General features: G+C 37.4%; 1 protein-coding gene across 1 annotated transcript in view; it reads left to right on the plus strand.

Annotated features, from left to right (window-relative positions):
* The first annotated feature begins 766 nt into the window (after positions 1 to 766).
* The window catches only part of LOC124110986 (protein FAM126B-like), a 256,707-nt gene continuing 238,576 nt past the window's right edge, over positions 767 to 18,897 (plus strand). The window contains exons 1-3 of the mRNA XM_046470512.2: positions 767 to 837; positions 1,552 to 1,638; positions 6,885 to 6,989. Coding sequence (XP_046326468.2) covers positions 1,597 to 1,638; positions 6,885 to 6,989 — 147 coding nt within the window. The 5' untranslated portion in view covers positions 767 to 837; positions 1,552 to 1,596. The remainder of the gene's footprint in view (positions 838 to 1,551; positions 1,639 to 6,884; positions 6,990 to 18,897) is intronic.

Consider the following 18,897-nt stretch of genomic DNA (forward strand, 5'->3'; position numbering starts at 1 on the left):
CTTCCACTGGTGAGATAAAATATAGAGGTTTACAGGGTAAAATGATCTCACCAGTGGAAGAATCTTGCGACCGCCAGATAAAATATAGAGGCATACAGTGAAAAATGATCTCACAAGTGGCGGGTATGGGCCACCGTAAGTAACTGAATATTGCTTTACGCCGCTTGAACAATCTTGTAGCTATTGCGGCGAGATATGAATACGGACAGGGACACTTAAATTTTCGTCTTCATAATACATGTACCTATCTGATGATCGTCAAGAAAGATTTGGAAATATGTTTTGTTACACTAAAACTGTCGCGAGGACATTTCTTTCTGTTTGTTCAGAAAGAAGCAAACTCTGACAGGATGATAAAAAACCCGTCATATTGTTGTCGTTATTATCATTATTATTTAAAAAAATGATCATTATCAACTGGATGAATGATGAATAGGACCTTGCTTTCAAATAATATCATAAACATTACCCCCAAACCAAAATGAGCTGATCCACACCATGGTCTTTTTCGCATTTGGGTCACCAATCCCTTGTGATTAGTATAATTATTGAATATTGACATATTCAGACATGACACTGCATATTGTGGACCAACGAAGCAAACGAAGCTTCTGTGAAGAAATGAACTAGTGCGATGTTTGATTGTAGATGTTTGAAAAGTATTTGTTCATATTATCAGAAATGGACACCTGCACAAAACATATATGACTAGTAGTAGAGAATACAGTACAAGGAAACCGGAAATAAGATAATGCGTCTGCTCTACGGCACAAGGACAGTCGATAGCGGTCAGATAGGTGTATCCGAAACGAAAACAACTGTAAACACAAACATTTGGTACCGGTAATTTATGTCATAATCAGATAGAAAGGAAAGCTTTTCTGTTCACATCAGACAATGACTACTTGTGTGTTGCATACCTGTGATAGTGTCTTGGAATGTTAGTTGATACGCAATCTATCGAAATTCGAGTTTGACAGGTGGTGGGTCCAAAATCTACGAATTATGTTCAATTTATGATCATTTTTAAGTATGTTGAAATATTACAGTATTTCTCGATTGTAGTGAATGAAGATATACCTATTCATACTTAATGCAGGTAAGGACCAGGTGGGAACTTGTGGAGATATTGTCAGTCATGTGCAGCCGGTGGTTTCAATCAATACGACATGTTTTTTCTTTCAGTTTCACTGTCGTGTTTATTTGCAAAGGAAAACATGTGACATCAAGAGCAATGACAAGAACAAATTTTCGTTCTCTTATTTTTTTTGTTCATGTTATGATTATTACATGTTCACCTACCTGGTAAAAGAATTTAAAAAATAGTATTAATGCTGAATTAGTGGCCTCGTGATTCATGTATTGTAATGAAATATGTATTATGTAAGGAGGTGCTTTTGAAGTGGATTTTCTGGGCATGAAATTACATAATCAATTCATTAAGGCTTTAAGCCTTTGTATTTTTCTTATTGGAAAACCAGATACTGCCAAATAAGCATATTCAAAGTAGATGTGTCATAATGTGTATTGTATTAAGATTTGTTATTTCAGAAGACTGACGGTTGAGGGTTATGAAGTTTACAGCTCACTAATAGAATGTTGGATAGAGTGGTCAAGGACTGGCTCTCAGAATACAAGGTATACTGATTTACAATTGTACATACACTGTATAAGATACACTCAATGGCACTTATTGAAGTAGATGAGGGAAGGATTTAGCTCAAGTAATAGTTCATGTTGACATTATCCATGTTAGCTTGTGACAGGTTCCCATCAGTCCATACATCTGTGCACTTAAAACTAGGGGAATTCTGATTTAATCAATGTCGAGTTGCTACACATATTTTTATTTCCAACAGGGCACATGTAACAGCCAAAATACAAATGCTTCTTACTTATCTGTAGCCAACACAAGGTGATGTTTTCAATTTATGAAATCGATTTTTGCAGCTCGTATATATTGGAAATGTCTTATCAGATAAATATTGAATGAAGCACTCATAATATATATATATATATTTTTTTAAAGTAAAGATCATTTGTTTGAACATCATTCTATTACATAATTTACTCCCTTTTTCATTATCTGTTTGAGAGAGCACTATAGGACCTTGTGTCATCAATGTTAAGGTTTATCCCCATAACATTGTCAAGTGTATTACTGTATCAACTGATTCAGGTGAAGATCTTCTCAGAAAAACAAATGCAACTTTGAATGATGTAAATGGCAATACAGTAAACTACTGTTATAACGTCCACTCAGTTAAGTTTGTTATAACTGTAGTTGTTTTAAGCATATATACAACATCACATCACAACAGCACATGTCCAGGACCAAAAATTAAGTTCGTAATATCCACCATATCCATAAGGGTGTTTGTTATAAACGTTGTTTATTGTATTTATGTTTGTTTTAAGCATTATGTTGGTAATTGATTAAGCGGGCGATTAAGGAGGTTGTGATTTTAATGTTTAATCCTTCAACCAAAGAACACTTCATAGATTTTTTATATAAAGTGATTAAACTTGTATTATGTTTTTTAACAACTCAGTTTTCTGACCAAATGATGTCAGGGCTAGTCCTGGTCATGTTGGTTCAGATCATCTTTCTCATTGCAACCATATAAGGAGAGCTTTAGACCTGAGAAGATCCAGTTCTTCAGCAACCCATGCTTGTCGTAGAGAGGCAACTATGCTTATAGTAAGAGGCGACTAACAGGAATCATAGAACTGGAATATTCCTGAGTGTGGCATTAAACAAAAAAATTAAACAAATTCAAAAGCAAAATACGAAAGCTTTTTTTACTTAAATGTGGCCTACATTCAAAGATGAACGCCTGTGTAGATGCTCTGTGTATCTTGATATGTGCCCTACACCTTTATATGTGACACTTTAGTATTTCAGTTATGTGTAACACTACCGCTTTTGTATGACACTACTATAAAATGCTTTTGTATGACACTACTATAGAATGCTTCTGTATGACGCTACTATAGAATGCTTTTGTATGACACTACTATAGAATGCTTCTGTATGACACTACTATAGAATGCTTTTGTATGAAACTACTATAGGATGCTTTTGTATGACACTACTATAGAATGCTTTTGTATGACACTACTATAGAATGCTTCTGTATGACACTACTATAGAATGCTTTTGTATGACACTACTATAGGATGCTTCTGTATGACACTACTATAGAATGCTTCTGTATGACACTACTATAGAATGCTTCTGTATGATGCTACTATAGAATGCTTCTGTATGACACTACTATAGAATGCTTCTGTATGACACTACTATAGAATGCTTTGTATGACACTACCATAGGATGCTTCTGTATGACACTACTATAGAATGCTTCTGTATGACACTACTATAGAATGCTTCTGTATGATGCTACTATAGAATGCTTTTGTATGACACTACTATAGAATGCTTTTGTATGACACTACTATGGAATGCTTCTGTATGATGCTACTATAGAATGCTTTTGTATGACACTACTATAGAATGCTTCTGTATGACACTACTATAGAATGCTTTTGTATGACACTACTATAGAATGCTTTTGTATGACACTACTATAGAATGCTTCTGTATGACACTACTATAGAATGCTTCTGTATGACACTACTATAGAATGCTTCTGTATGACACTACTATAGAATGCTTCTGTATGACGCTACTATAGAATGCTTTTGTATGACACTACTATAGAATGCTTCTGTATGACACTACTATAGAATGCTTTTGTATGACGCTACTATAGAATGCTTTTGTATGACACTACTATAGAATGCTTCTGTATGACACTACTATAGAATGCTTTTGTATGACACTACTATAGAATGCTTTTGTACGACACTACTATAGAATGCTTCTGTATGACACTACTGTAGAATGCTTTTGTATGATGCTACTATAGAATGCTTCTGTATGACACTACTATAGAATGCTTCTGTATGACACTACTATAGAATGCTTCTGTATGACACTACTATAGAATGCTTCTGTATGACACTACTATAGAATGCTTCTGTATGACACTACTATAGAATGCTTTTGTATGACACTACTATAGAATGCTTTTGTATGACACTACTATAGAATGCTTTTGTATGACGCTACTATAGAATGCTTTTGTATGACACTACTATAGAATGCTTCTGTATGACACTACTATAGAATGCTTCTGTATGACACTACTATAGAATGCTTCTGTATGACACTACTATAGAATGCTTCTGTATGACACTACTATAGAATGCTTCTGTATGACACTACTATAGAATGCTTCTGTATGACACTACTATAGAATGCTTTTGTATGACACTACTATAGAATGCTTCTGTATGACACTACTATAGAATGCTTTTGTATGACGCTACTATAGAATGCTTTTGTATGACACTACTATAGAATGCTTCTGTATGACGCTACTATAGAATGCTTTTGTATGACGCTACTAAAGGATGCTTTTGTATGACACTACTATAGAATGCTTCTGTATGACACTACTATAGAATGCTTCTGTATGACACTACTATAGAATGCTTCTGTATGACACTACTATAGAATGCTTCTGTATGACGCTACTATAGAATGCTTTTGTATGACACTACTATAGGATGCTTTTGTATGACGCTACTATAGAATGCTTCTGTATGACACTACTATAGAATGTTTCTGTACGACACTACTATAGAATGCTTTTGTATGACACTACTATAGAATGCTTTTGTATGACACTACTATAGAATGCTTCTGTATGACACTACTATAGAATGCTTCTGTATGATGCTACTATAGAATGCTTCTGTATGACACTACTATAGAATGCTTTTGTATGACACTACTATGGAATGCTTTGTATGATGCTACTATAGAATGCTTTTGTATGACACTACTATAGAATCCTTCTGTATGACACTACTATAGGATGCTTTTGTATGACACTACTATAGAATGCTTTTGTATGACACTACTATAGAATGCTTCTGTATGATGCTACTATAGAATGCTTTTGTATGACACTACTATAGAATCCTTCTGTATGACACTACTATAGGATGCTTTTGTATGACACTACTATAGAATGCTTTTGTATGACACTACTATAGAATGCTTCTGTATGATGCTACTATAGAATGCTTTTGTATGACACTACTATAGAATGCTTTTGTATGACACTACTATAGAATGCTTTTGTATGACGCTACTATAGAATGCTTTTGTATGACACTACTATAGAATGCTTCTGTATGACACTACTATAGAATGCTTCTGTATGACACTACTATAGAATGCTTCTGTATGACACTACTATAGAATGCTTCTGTATGACACTACTATAGAATGCTTCTGTATGACACTACTATAGAATGCTTCTGTATGACACTACTATAGAATGCTTTTGTATGACACTACTATAGAATGCTTCTGTATGACACTACTATAGAATGCTTTTGTATGACGCTACTATAGAATGCTTTTGTATGACACTACTATAGAATGCTTCTGTATGACACTACTATAGAATGCTTTTGTATGACGCTACTAAAGGATGCTTTTGTATGACACTACTATAGAATGCTTCTGTATGACACTACTATAGAATGCTTCTGTATGACACTACTATAGAATGCTTCTGTATGACGCTACTATAGAATGCTTTTGTATGACACTACTATAGGATGCTTTTGTATGACGCTACTATAGAATGCTTCTGTATGACACTACTATAGAATGTTTCTGTACGACACTACTATAGAATGCTTTTGTATGACACTACTATAGAATGCTTTTGTATGACACTACTATAGAATGCTTCTGTATGACACTACTATAGAATGCTTCTGTATGACACTACTATAGAATGCTTCTGTATGACGCTACTATAGAATGCTTTTGTATGACACTACTATGGAATGCTTCTGTATGATGCTACTATAGAATGCTTTTGTATGACACTACTATAGAATCCTTCTGTATGACACTACTATAGGATGCTTTTGTATGACACTACTATAGAATGCTTTTGTATGACACTACTATAGAATGCTTCTGTATGATGCTACTATAGAATGCTTTTGTATGACACTACTATAGGATGCTTCTGTATGACACTACTATAGAATGCTTCTGTATGATGCTACTATAGAATGCTTCTGTATGACGCTACTATAGAATGCTTTTGTATGACGCTACTATAGAATGCTTCTGTATGACACTACTATAGAATGCTTTTGTATGACCCTATTATAGAATGCTTCTGTATGACACTACTATAGAATGCTTCTGTATGACACTACTATAGAATGCTTTTGTACGACACTACTATAGAATGCTTCTGTATGACACTACTATAGAATGCTTTTGTATGACACTACTATAGAATGCTTCTGTATGACGCTACTATAGAATGCTTTTGAATGACACTACTATAGAATGCTTCTGTATGACACTACTATAGAATGCTTCTGTATGACACTACTATAGAATGCTTCTGTATGACACTACTATAGAATGCTTTTGTATGACACTACTATAGGATGCTTCTGTATGACACTACTATAGAATGCTTCTGTATGACACTACTATAGAATGCTTCTGTATGACGCTACTATAGAATGCTTCTGTATGACACTACTATAGAATGCTTCTGTATGACGCTACTATAGAATGCTTCTGTATGACACTACTATAGAATGCTTTTGTATGACACTACTATGGAATGCTTCTGTATGACGTTTCTATAGAATGCTTCTGTATGACGCTACTATGGAATGTTTCTTCTGTATGACACTGCTGTATGGTGCTTCTATGTCATTTTCCTGTATGACCTCAGCACTGACAAGCGGTATTGACAATGTTGTAGGGCCTGTCAAAAGAGGAAGTCCGGAGTTTTGCATCGACCATCAGGCAGAATGAGGAGTTGGTACAGAGCCTGAATAAGCTGTTTGAGAGCAAGCCAGCTGTAGAGGTGAGCCACAAACCCAGGTGTCTGGGAGTCACTCCCAACCAATGGTTATGCCAGTGCATTTCTAGTGTTCCCTGCCATGATCTTTTTTTATTTAAAAAATAAATAAATCTTTATTCACATTTTATGCCCTGCCATGATATTGCTGGAATATTACTATAAGCAGCTTGAAACCATAAAAGTTATTTCATGAGGTTTTTGATTGAATTTTGATTGAACAGATCTTAATGGTTAGTTCGCAAATATAATTACTATTTACAGTCATACTTTTGTTGGGACTGCAGGAATTTACCAAGACCTGCTCAGAGGCTGATATTCATCCCCAAGTATTCAGTAAATGTCAGTCAAAATTCCCAAATTGAATTTAAAAACTCCCCATTTCCTCAGAATTTACAAAAATAAGAACATTAAAATATCCAATTTTGAACAATATTTTTCCGATTTTCCCGCCAAGGGCACTGAGTTTGAAAGCCTAGATAAATCCATGGACTGTTTTTAAAAGCTCGTAACACTTACTGTTGGATAGTAATAAGCAATGCTATTGAAGAGCCTTTGGCCCATCTCACCAGTGGAAGATTTTTGATATTTCAGTCAGTTTGTGAAAACAAAATGTTCAGTCACAACTGCAGTACACATTTGCAACCTGTGAAGATCCAGGTTAGAATTGGCCTTCAGCAAGCAATGCTTGTTGTAAGAGGAGACTAACGTGATTGAGTGGTCAGGATTGTTGATGTTTGTCATTGTATCCCAACTGTGTTGATCGATGCTCATGATGTCAATCATTGGATTGTCTGATCCAAACTAGATTATTTACAGACTGCCATCATTTAGCATACACATATTTGCAGTGCATCAAATAGCAGATTTGTTTTGCCAGTTGTAAATAATCTCCCTTCTAGAAGTTGTGAAGTGATGTTTATCAGGTTGAATATAGAGATAAACAGGAGATAACTGAACTGAACATTTGAAACCTCAATAATGCTAATTCGCCATTTATATTGTGCATATTTCCACACCACTCAGGGGCACACTCAAAGTGGGGGCGATCGGGTAGCCTAGTGGTTAAAGCATTTGCTCGTCACGCCGAAGACCCTGGTTTGATTCCTGACATGGGTACAATGTGTGAAGCCCATTTCTGGTGTCCCCTGCCGTGATATTGCTGGATTATTGCTAAAAGCGGCATACTCACTCACTCATACTCAAAGTGCTATTATTACCCCAGTCACTGGATCAGTGTGCACTCAAGAATCATTCTCAGCTCCATGGGGAATATATAACCCAAGCTGCCTGTTTGGTGCTGGAAGGTTAACAACCACAGTACATGATCTCAAAATCAGTGAATTGGGGAAACAAGGATAATAGCTTTGAAACAATGTTTGGAACTGTATTTGTTCAAACAATATTTTATACATCAATGTACTTTATTTGCATATATTCGGGGCACAGGTGGCCCAGTCGACTAAGGCACCAAAATTCCTTGTGTAGAGTTTCGTTCCTTGGGCATGCCAGAAACGAATGATGATGGGTTCGAATCCCAGTTCGCCCCGATTACGTTTCTACTAAATTCTAGGTTTGTCAGCACCATACCCATGCTTGTGGATTTCACTGAAGTGGTAACGGTCTAAGACCTGCTTTGGGCTTTCCTCCCACATCAAGCTCACATGCCGCGATATAGCCATGATAACTGAACACGGTTCGAAGCTGCGTTAAACCCAACTCACTCACTAACTTCTCACATATATTACAGGCATCGAGAGTATATAGCACACCTTCTTCACAAGCTGATGTGAAGGGGGTGCCCCCAACAAGTTTAAGCAAACCTTGCAATGTTTTGTTAGTTCAACACCATGTGTCACTATTATCAATGGCACATCACTCATTGTGACACAAGATCCGTGAAGATCCAGGGTAGAATAGGTCTTCAGAAACCCATGCTTGCTGTAAAAGGCGACTGTGCTTTGTAAGTGGCGACTAACAAGATCGAGTGGTCAGGCTCCCTGACTTGGTTGATACATGTCATCATATTCCAGTTCATGATGGTAATCACTGGATTGTCTGGTCCAGACTTGATTATTTATAGACTGCCGTTATACAGCTGGACTATTGCTGAGTGTGGCTTTAAACAACAAACAAACAAACATTGTGACACAAAAGGTGTCAGATATGGAAAAGTGCCAATGTTCAAGATCTCTGATTCCTCTGAAACTAGGGGGCGGTCAGGTAGCCTAGTGGTTAAAGCGTTAGCTCGTCATGCCGAAGACCCGGGTTCGATTCCCAACATGGGTACAATGTGTGAAGCCCATTTCTGGTGTCCCCCGCCGTGATATTGTTGGAATATTGCTAAAAGCGGCGTAAAACCATACTCACTCACTCTGAAACTAGGAAAACACCCTCTTCCAAATTCTCTTGCGTTTTTGGCCCACAACCCATGCTGTATACTTTTAGTAAATGTAAATCTATGTTTTTTAAACTATCTCACACTATGTATTTCTCTTTCTTCTTTCTATCCTAAGTGGAAACAGCTTTTTAAAAAACAATTCACACGAACACACCTAGCATCACCATGGTCACCTCCCACTCCCAGCAATCAGGGTCAGGCATGTTTTTCCTGCCGGTTGACCCACATACGCTGAACTCGTAGTCACACCAGTCAACTCATAAACTCCAATCACCACGTTTTGGTGACATGTTTATACACCAGGGCCAAATTCTCGTATTTTTGACCCATAATCCATACTGTTTACCTTTTGTAAATGTAAATCTACATTTTGTAGCCTATGATTTTATGTCATTTTTTTAGAATGCTGACCAACAATGATTGAGTAAGAAGCACTTTGCTAAAAATATCAGCTTTTGTGATGATAAGGCTATGAAATCAGTAGCTTCAATCAAACCTTATTGTGATTTGATCAGTCAGAATCAAGTATTTTAAATGATAGACTGGACCTTTTCCTCCCTCGAATCCAAACATGTTAAAGAATCTAAGATTAGATTGGATTAGGTACCAGACTGCTTGTATTTAGATGAAATCATTATGTTAAAATGAATGTTTTGGTTATTTGATTCCATGGGGACCTGAGCGCTCTCTACTGTTTTTCATAAGAGGCAACTAAATTTTATCAGCTTTTTAGGCTTAATGACTTAGATGCGTGTCATTGTACCATGACCATGTGGGTGATTGCTCATGATATCAACCACTAGTTTGTCCGCCAAAGACTTTATAGCTTACAGGCCAGGTTAGGTCAATATGACTGGATTTTTGCTAACTCTGTTTCAAAACATATAACAAAAATCATATGATAATATTACCTAGCTGATTATGCCAGACTGATTTTGAATCTGTCAGTTTGAATTGAGTGAAGCAGTGATGGCATAAAATGCTCTTGGAATAATAGAATTAAGGGCAAGCTTGGATCACTGAAGGTCTTTATCTGGATTGTCTCCCCTTGTTCACATAGATCCCATGTTGGCTAGATGGAGCAATACATCTATGACAAGTAAGACTGAAAATTTATATTGAGACTGCATTCGCCTTCAGGTTTGAAAGATGTAGACATTCTGATAATGAACACATTTAGCAAAATATGCATATATTCTACTCAAAAAATGTTAAGGACCATCTGATTCTTTCATAATACTATAGGGTGGTCAGGTAGCCGAGTGGTTAAAGCGTTCGCTCGTCACACTGAAGACCCGGGTTCGATTCCCGACATGGGTACAATGTGTGAAGCCCATTTCTGGTGTCCCCTGCCGTGATATTGCTGGAATATTGCTAAAAGCGGCGTAAAATCATACTCACTCACTCATAATACTATAGTTAATCTACCATGCCATGACAGATTAAGTATAGGAGAATGAAAGAATCAGATGGTCCTTAACATATTTTTAGCAGTATAGTATGTACTTTACCATTTGTTTTTATGGGGCAAATTTTCTGTTGCTGACAATAAACATGAGACTTCTTCTCCAAAGTGACGGGGATGAGTCTGAACATATAGGAGGATGTGTAGCATCATGACTGGACTCAGAATTGAATATTGTGTTTCTTTTCTGGAAAAATGGCAAAAACCTATAAACTCAGTGATTTAAGAATAAGAATTGTGTTCTATGCTACTACAAGACCCAATACCCATTAAGATCCGGGGTAGAATAGGTCTTCAGCTATCCATGCCTGTTGTAAAAGGCGACTAATGGGATCGGGTGGTCTGGCTCACTGATTTGTTTGATCCATGTCATCGCATCCCAATTGCGTGGATCAATGCTCATGATATCAATCACTGGATTGTCTGGTCCAGACTCCATTATTTACAGACCGCCGTTATATAGCTGGAATATTGCTGAGTCTGGTGTTAAACAAAAAACACAAGACCCAGAGAGCTGATGGTGTGGAATGATAGTGATCACTACAATTTGCTTCAGATTTAGTCTTGGTAGTTAGATTAAATTATATTTTATTTATTTACAATTTAAAAGAAATGATGATGATTGAGCTGAAACTTTATCAAAATGATATTAATAAATCAATATTAAGAGTTTATCCTTCACCCAAACAAGTTATGCCAAATAGAATACCCCAAAACGAGCTACACTAATATAGTTATGTTTTAACCAGCCTAAGTTAATTGGTGAGATTTTATTTTAAACCATAAATGAAAGGTGTGACCTTGAGATTGGTTTTGACAGTAGTCCTTGGCCCAGGTATCCTTGTTGTCTATGGTGGTGTACAGAGTTGCCTCCCTTAGATAGTCTGCAGAGTCTGCTCATTTTTTTATTTGAATTCATGACCTGATTTTATTTCATACCGCCTCCGTTGTTTAGTGGTAGAGCATCTGACCGGAGAGCAGAAGGCCTGGGGTTTGATCCCTGGCCGCGTCATACCAAAAGACAGTAAAAGATGGTACTTGTTGTTACCCTGCCTGGCATTAAGGGGTTAAAACAAGGACTGGTCGGCTTTGAGTCAGTATACTGTGTCTAAGTGGAGTATTCATGTTAAACCGCAGCATGGTATCTCAGTTAGCCAGCACTATAAATCAGCATCAGTCTGGACGAGTACAAGCAGCCACACACAACACACACACACACACACACACACACACACACACACACACACACACACACACACACACACACACACACACACACACACACACATGCTTGCACGTCAGTATATAAGTGTAATAATCTTGAACACAACGTCACGTTAAACCCCATTTCACCTCACCTCATGTCTTTATTACATTCTCAGTCTGTCAGCATCTTGCCGTGCTCTCAGTACGTCTACAATCTGCATCACATTTTGCTGCCCTCCCATAGTAAGCTGACACATTGTGATATACCTGTTCAAAGCCGTGTTACACCTAATTTACTGGACAGATTACTGTATGAGAATGATTCCGATCTGTCAGTCAAAAAGAAAACATGAAAAGACAGCAGTTGAAGTTCCACGTAGACCAGCGTACTTGCACCGCGTGACATGGGATTATTTTGCCATCAAAGGAGTACATGTGTTACTGCTAAGCTGGGATCAGTCCTGGGAGCATCTACCATGTGTCAGTTACAGTGTTAATTGGGCATACATTGTGTTAATTGATCTGCTTCATGGCTAACTCAATGGTGCATGCAAGATGCACTCATCTTTCAACTTAGAAATCTGGATTAGGAAGCAGTGTTTCTGTACATGCCTGTAATAAAATGACCTCTTGCAACATAGATAATGTCTGGAGTGTAAGGAGGATGTTCTGTAGTTCCATGTTTTAGAACAACCTTTAAAATCCATGTGTTTGGGCGTTCATGTGTTGGATAACAATCTTAAAAATACTTGTCCGGAGGTTCTTGTGTTGTATAACAATCTTAAAAATCTGTATGTTTGGACATTCTTGTGTTATATAACAATCTTAAAAATCTGTATGTTTGGGCATTCTTGTGTTGTATAACAATCTTAAACATCTGTATGTTTGGACGTTCTTGTGTTGTATAACAATCTTAAAAATCTGTATGTTTGGACGTTCTTGTGTTGTATAACAATCTTAAAAATCCTTATGTTTGGGTGTTCTTGTGTTGTATAACAATCTTAAAAATCTGTATGTTGGACGTTCTTGTGTTGTATAACAATCTTAAAAATCTGTATGTTTGGGCGTTCTTGTGTTGTATAACAATCTTAAAAATCCTTATGTTTGGGCGTTCTTGTGTTGTATAACAATCTTAAAAATCTGTATGTTTGAACGTTCTTGTGTTGTATAACAATCTTAAAAATCTGTAAGTTTGGGCATTGTGTTGTATAACAATCTTAAAAATCTGTATGTTTGGACATTCTTGTGTTGTATAACAATCTTAAAAATCCTTGTGTTTTGGTGTTCTTATGTTGGATAACAATCTAAAAAATCTGTATGTTTGGACGTTCTTGTGTTGTATAACAATCTTAAAAATCCTTATGTTTTGGGCATTCTTGTGTTGTATAACAATCTTAAAAATCTGTATGTTGGACGTTCTTGTGTTGTATAACAATCTTAAAAATCTGTATGTTTGGGCGTTCTTGTGTTGTATAACAATCTTAAAAATCCTTATGTTTGGGCGTTCTTGTGTTGTATAACAATCTTAAAAATCTGTATGTTTGAACGTTCTTGTGTTGTATAACAATCTTAAAAATCTGTATGTTTGGGCATTCTTGTGTTGTATAACAATCTTAAAAATCTGTATGTTTGGACGTTCTTGTGTTGTATAACAATCTTAAAAATCCTTGTGTTTTGGTGTTCTTATGTTGGATAACAATCTTAAAAATCTGTATGTTTGGACGTTCTTGTGTTGTATAACAATCTTAAAAATCCTTGTGTTTTGGTGTTCTTATGTTGGATAACAATCTTAAAAATCTGTATGTTTGGACGTTCTTGTGTTGTATAACAATCTTAAAATTCCTTATGTTTGGGCATTCTTGTGTTGTATAACAATCTTAAAAATCTGTATGTTTGGACGTTCTTGTGTTGTATAACAATCTTAAAAATCCTTGTGTTTTGGTGTTCTTGTGTTGGATAACAATCTTAAAAATCTGTATGTTTGAACGTTCTTGTGTTGGATAACAGTCTTAAAAATCTGTATGTTTGGGCATTCTTGTGTTTTATAACAATCTTAAAAATCCTTATGTTTGGGCGTTCTTGTGTTGTATAACATCCTTAAAAATCCTTATGTTTTGGGCATTCTTGTGTTGTATAACAATCATGAAAATCCTTATGTTTGGGCATTCTTGTGTTGGATAGCAATTGTAAAAAATCCATATGTTTGGGCATTCTTCTTTTGGATAACAGTTTTAAAATTCTTTTGTTCTTGCGTTCTTGGGTTGGATAACAATCTTTAAAATCCATATTAAGTCATTCTTTTGTCGGATGATAATCTTAAAAAGCTCTCTTAACTATAGTATGGTGTCACCAGTCATTGCCTCCGAAACCATGTATAAACTTGGAACTTGCAATCAAGTGACCGACTAGTTTACAAACAAGTGTGGCGGTGGGGTAGCCTCATGGTTAAAGCTTTCACTCGTCACACCAAAGACCAAGGTTTGATTCCCCACATGGGTGCATTGTGTGAATCCCATTTTGGGTGTCCCCCGCCATGATATTCCTGGAATATTTCTCAAATTGGTGTAAGACCCAACTCACTCACTCATTCACGACAAACAATTGATGACTGTCTTGATGCTGAATTCCCTTCCTTCAGCTAAGTTGCTAAGTTTGTCGATTTGAATTTCTGTTTCATTTCAATTATAATGTAATGCATTAGTTTAATGAGAAGGCAAGGGGGAAGTTGGGTGCTTTTCTGTTAACATCATGAACCAAACAACGTAGTTCATCTGGGAAATATTAAGTCAGTCGTCAACCTTTTCCCCCAATTCACATGAGTGGCATACCCAAAGACATAGGGGCGGTCGGGTAGCCTAGTGGTTAAAGCGTTTGTTCGTCACGCCGAAGCCCCGGATTCGATTCCAGACATGGGTACAATGTGTGAAGCCCATTTCTGCTGTCCCCCAACCTGATATTGCTGGAATATTGCTAAAAGCGGCGTAAAACCATACTCACTCACTCACTCACTCCCAAAGACATACTCGACATTATAAATGTCACTACATTTAGGGTAAGAGGGGAATTTTTCCAGATTCTAGTAATGGTCGCTTCTACACTGGTTGCAGCGATGATACTTGGAGGATAACACACAGGTGTCACACTTGCGGAAGGAGCTTGAGAACTTGGTGGCAAAGGGGGGCAACTCTGCCATGGAGCTGTGGTTCCTAAAGGCAGACTTACAGGGGTCGGCCCGTCGAATCAATATGCCGAATTCGACTTAGTCGTATCGTCTGAGTGATTAATCAAATTCGACAAAAGGGACAAATCAGCCGTTCGAAAACGCAGCGATTGTGTCGCGAGTGCGTAGGGTCTGTTATAGCTAGTCGGCAAGTTGGATGTGGCGCAGCCAATCAAATTTCGTTTTGATCTCACGTGATATTTGTTTACACACAAGCGGGAAACATGGCTTCATCTGCTGTGAAGAAACTATGCCTCGACTGTTCATCCTCAATTTCTAATTCTTTAAAGAGATTGCTGTTCACTCACTGCATGTCGCGACGGAGAATCCAGTCTTTTGTCCAACAACTTCTCTCTTTCTTTGTTTTGCATTGCCATCTTCTTCACACAATATCGCGCAGCTGCCACATCTGCTTCAGACATTTTGATACCATGGAAACAAATTATCGTGAGAAATCATGAGATCGACACTCAATCGGCAGATCGAATCGTGTGAGTGGTAGTAAATCGATTAGTCGATATTCGTTACAACTACCGAACATGTTGTACAATGTATGGAAATCGGCACGCTGTTACGACGTGTCGAGCAGTGGGAGTCGCACTTAAGATGGCTGGATCCCTGGTGCTTCTTACATAAAACAATTGAGAGATGGAGAGATCCATACTTGCTTGAATACTGGCAGAATATCTGCAGATTTAAACACACAAGATATTGCTGCTGACTATTGTTGGGAAGTGGTTAAAATATTTTTATCATTCAATAATAATGGGTTTGTTCGAAACACTGACTGGGAAGGGTGGCCAATTGATAATGCTGTACAGAGTTGTCTCCCTTTTCTGGATCAAAAGTTTTGTTTGTTTCTTGTTTAACGATTCACTATGCAATATTCCAGCTATATGTCAGCGTATCCTAATTGCATAGATCAATGCTCATGATGTCAGTCATTGGATTGTTTGGTCAAGACTTGATTATTTACAAACTGCCGCCATATCTGTAATATTGCTGAGTGCGGCATTGAACAACAAACAAACAAATAAACAAAAACTAAATGTTACCTGTTCAAAGCATTAAGAAACATGATATACTCACTTTTTCTCCATCAAGTATGATTTCTTACTAAAATTCTATTTTTTTCCAGAAATGCTCATGTAAATTTTCCTGTCATCAAATAGTAAATGGTAAATTAAGAATGAAACTAAATTATGATATTGTTTGATAAAATTTAGATGTGTTTTTCTGGAATTAACAGGACATGAAATCCTTCTTCCTTTATCATGTTTATTCAGAAAACATGAAGATGGACTCCAAAAAATGCAGAATATTTACACTTCTCTGTCCAAAGGGAGTTTGATGTTTCACGATTAGAACTAATATCCCTATCAAAACTTGAGTAGCATGTTTCAGCTGGATCAACAAAAATGTGATAAATAGAACTATGAACTGATTGACCCTAATTTTGAGAGAAAACTCCCATTTAATCAGGGCGACCAACCTCGGTGATGTTGAGCCGTATGTTACGTTTTGTTTTTTTAGCTCGATTAAATGAGGAAATTACTTTCTTTGAAAGCCGCATGGAGCATACGTAAATGTTATTTTCTAATCTAAGGTTCTACTTGTTTCGTACATGTCGATTGAAAGGAGCATTAGATCAATACATTTACTGCAGGGTGACTCACTGCCAAATCATGCATTAAATCGATTTATGTAATTTATCGTCCGAGTGGATGGGGTTACTGGGTGCATGGGACATACATCTAAACTATGCCACTGTCGGCTGAGATTTGATATGGTTCATGTGATTTGATGTGTGATATGATTAGGTATTGGAGTCACAGAGATCGGGCATCTTGCTGTCAAGGACATGCTGATCATCTGATTCCTGGATGCAAACTCTAGAATTGTGCCGTTTTATGAAAACACCATTCTTAACTATCTTAAGATAAGTTTGATCTTTATAAGATTTTTACAAAAGTGTTCAAAAGTATCATATTTTTGGGAAATATTAACAGCAGTGGCAATGTTATGATGCCGTGTCTACTGAAAGAGTTACCTCCCCTGCATTAGGAAACTGTTCAGACCCTTGGGTGTACAAGCTGGGACTGGGTTCAAATTTAGCACGATTCAGCAGGTTTAGGAAGGACTAGAGACAGTTCCCTGTGGACAGCCTCCCTGGTCTTGTGGTAGAACGTCCGCCCGGAAAGCGGAAGGGCATACGTCATACCAAAAGACGTTAAAAAAATGGTACTTGTTGCTACCCTATCTGGCGCTCGGCTCGGAGTCAGTATTCTGTGTCAGAGTGGGGTGTTCATGTTAAACTACAGCATCGTATCTCAGTGGGCTAGCACTATAAATCAGCAGCAGTCCGGACAAGTACAAACAGACAGACAGACAGACACACACACACACACACACACACACACACACACACACACACACACACACACACACACACACACACACACACACACACACACACACACAAAGTGGACTGTGGACTATTTCTTTTTTGCCATGAGGAAGATGGCAACTCTGAAGCAAATGATTTGTGGACTAGTGAAAATAAAAATTAACTTCTGAACTTGCTGTGAGTTTTGTTTCTCAGACTGAATGTATTTGATGGTTGAAATAGATCTCCTCATTAACAAACAACAACTAATACAGGGAAACCTTGCTAATCCCTGACCCTGTCTGTCTGGAAACCTCCCCTTCATTGTTTACTGGTATACAAAGTGATAAAGCGTTTGCTTGTCATGCAGGAGAGACTCTGATTTGATTCCCTATATGGCTACTATTTGTGAAGTCTATTCTGGTGTGGCTACCCTCACTAAATGTTGTGCATGTGAACGGGGTATTAGTCATCTTGACTACTGTCCAGTTAAACAAGGTTTCACTCTTTCTATTTTGGCACCCGTGAAGATCCGGGGTAGAATAGGTCTACAGCAGCCCAGGCTTGCCATAAGCCGCTACTATGCTTGTAGTAAGGGGCGACTAACGGGATCAGGTGGTCAGACTCTCTGATATGGTTTGATGCATGTCATCGTATCCCAATTGCGTGGATCGATGCTCATGATGTTAATCACTTGTTGTCTGATCCAGACTTAATTATTTACAGACTGCCGTCACATAGCTGGAATATTGCTGAGTGCGGCATTAAACAACAATCAAACCACCAAAACTATATATTTGGTTAAGCAACTGCAATTCTCTATGCAGAGTTGTGTCCCTTGGCTTCCAGGATCAGCTGATTGTGAAATTGAATCAACTGTGTTTGTGTGTTCACCAAAGTGTTTAATGGCTATCACTTACGTCATTAAGTTAGTCTACTATTCTAACTGACTGCCTTTATAGTTGTAGACAGTGCGTCTGTTTGACGGAGGTGGAGGTCGGTGGTTCGATCCCCTGGCTGTGTCATACCAAAAGAATTTAAAAGATGATACTTGTTGTTACCCTGCCTGGCTCTTGGCTTTAAGGGTATATAACAAGCACTGTGTCTAAGTGGGGTATGCTTGTTAAACTGTGGTATGGTCTCTCAGTGGTCTAACACAATAAAATCAGCAGAAGTCTGGAATGGTTCAAGCAGTACAGTGTACATTGCATGTCGCTGTATAAATGCAATAATCTT

This window comes from Haliotis rufescens, unplaced genomic scaffold (genome assembly GCF_023055435.1).
Source record: "Haliotis rufescens isolate VD_foot unplaced genomic scaffold, xgHalRufe1.0.p SCAF_4, whole genome shotgun sequence".
Lineage (NCBI taxonomy): Eukaryota > Metazoa > Mollusca > Gastropoda > Lepetellida > Haliotidae > Haliotis > Haliotis rufescens.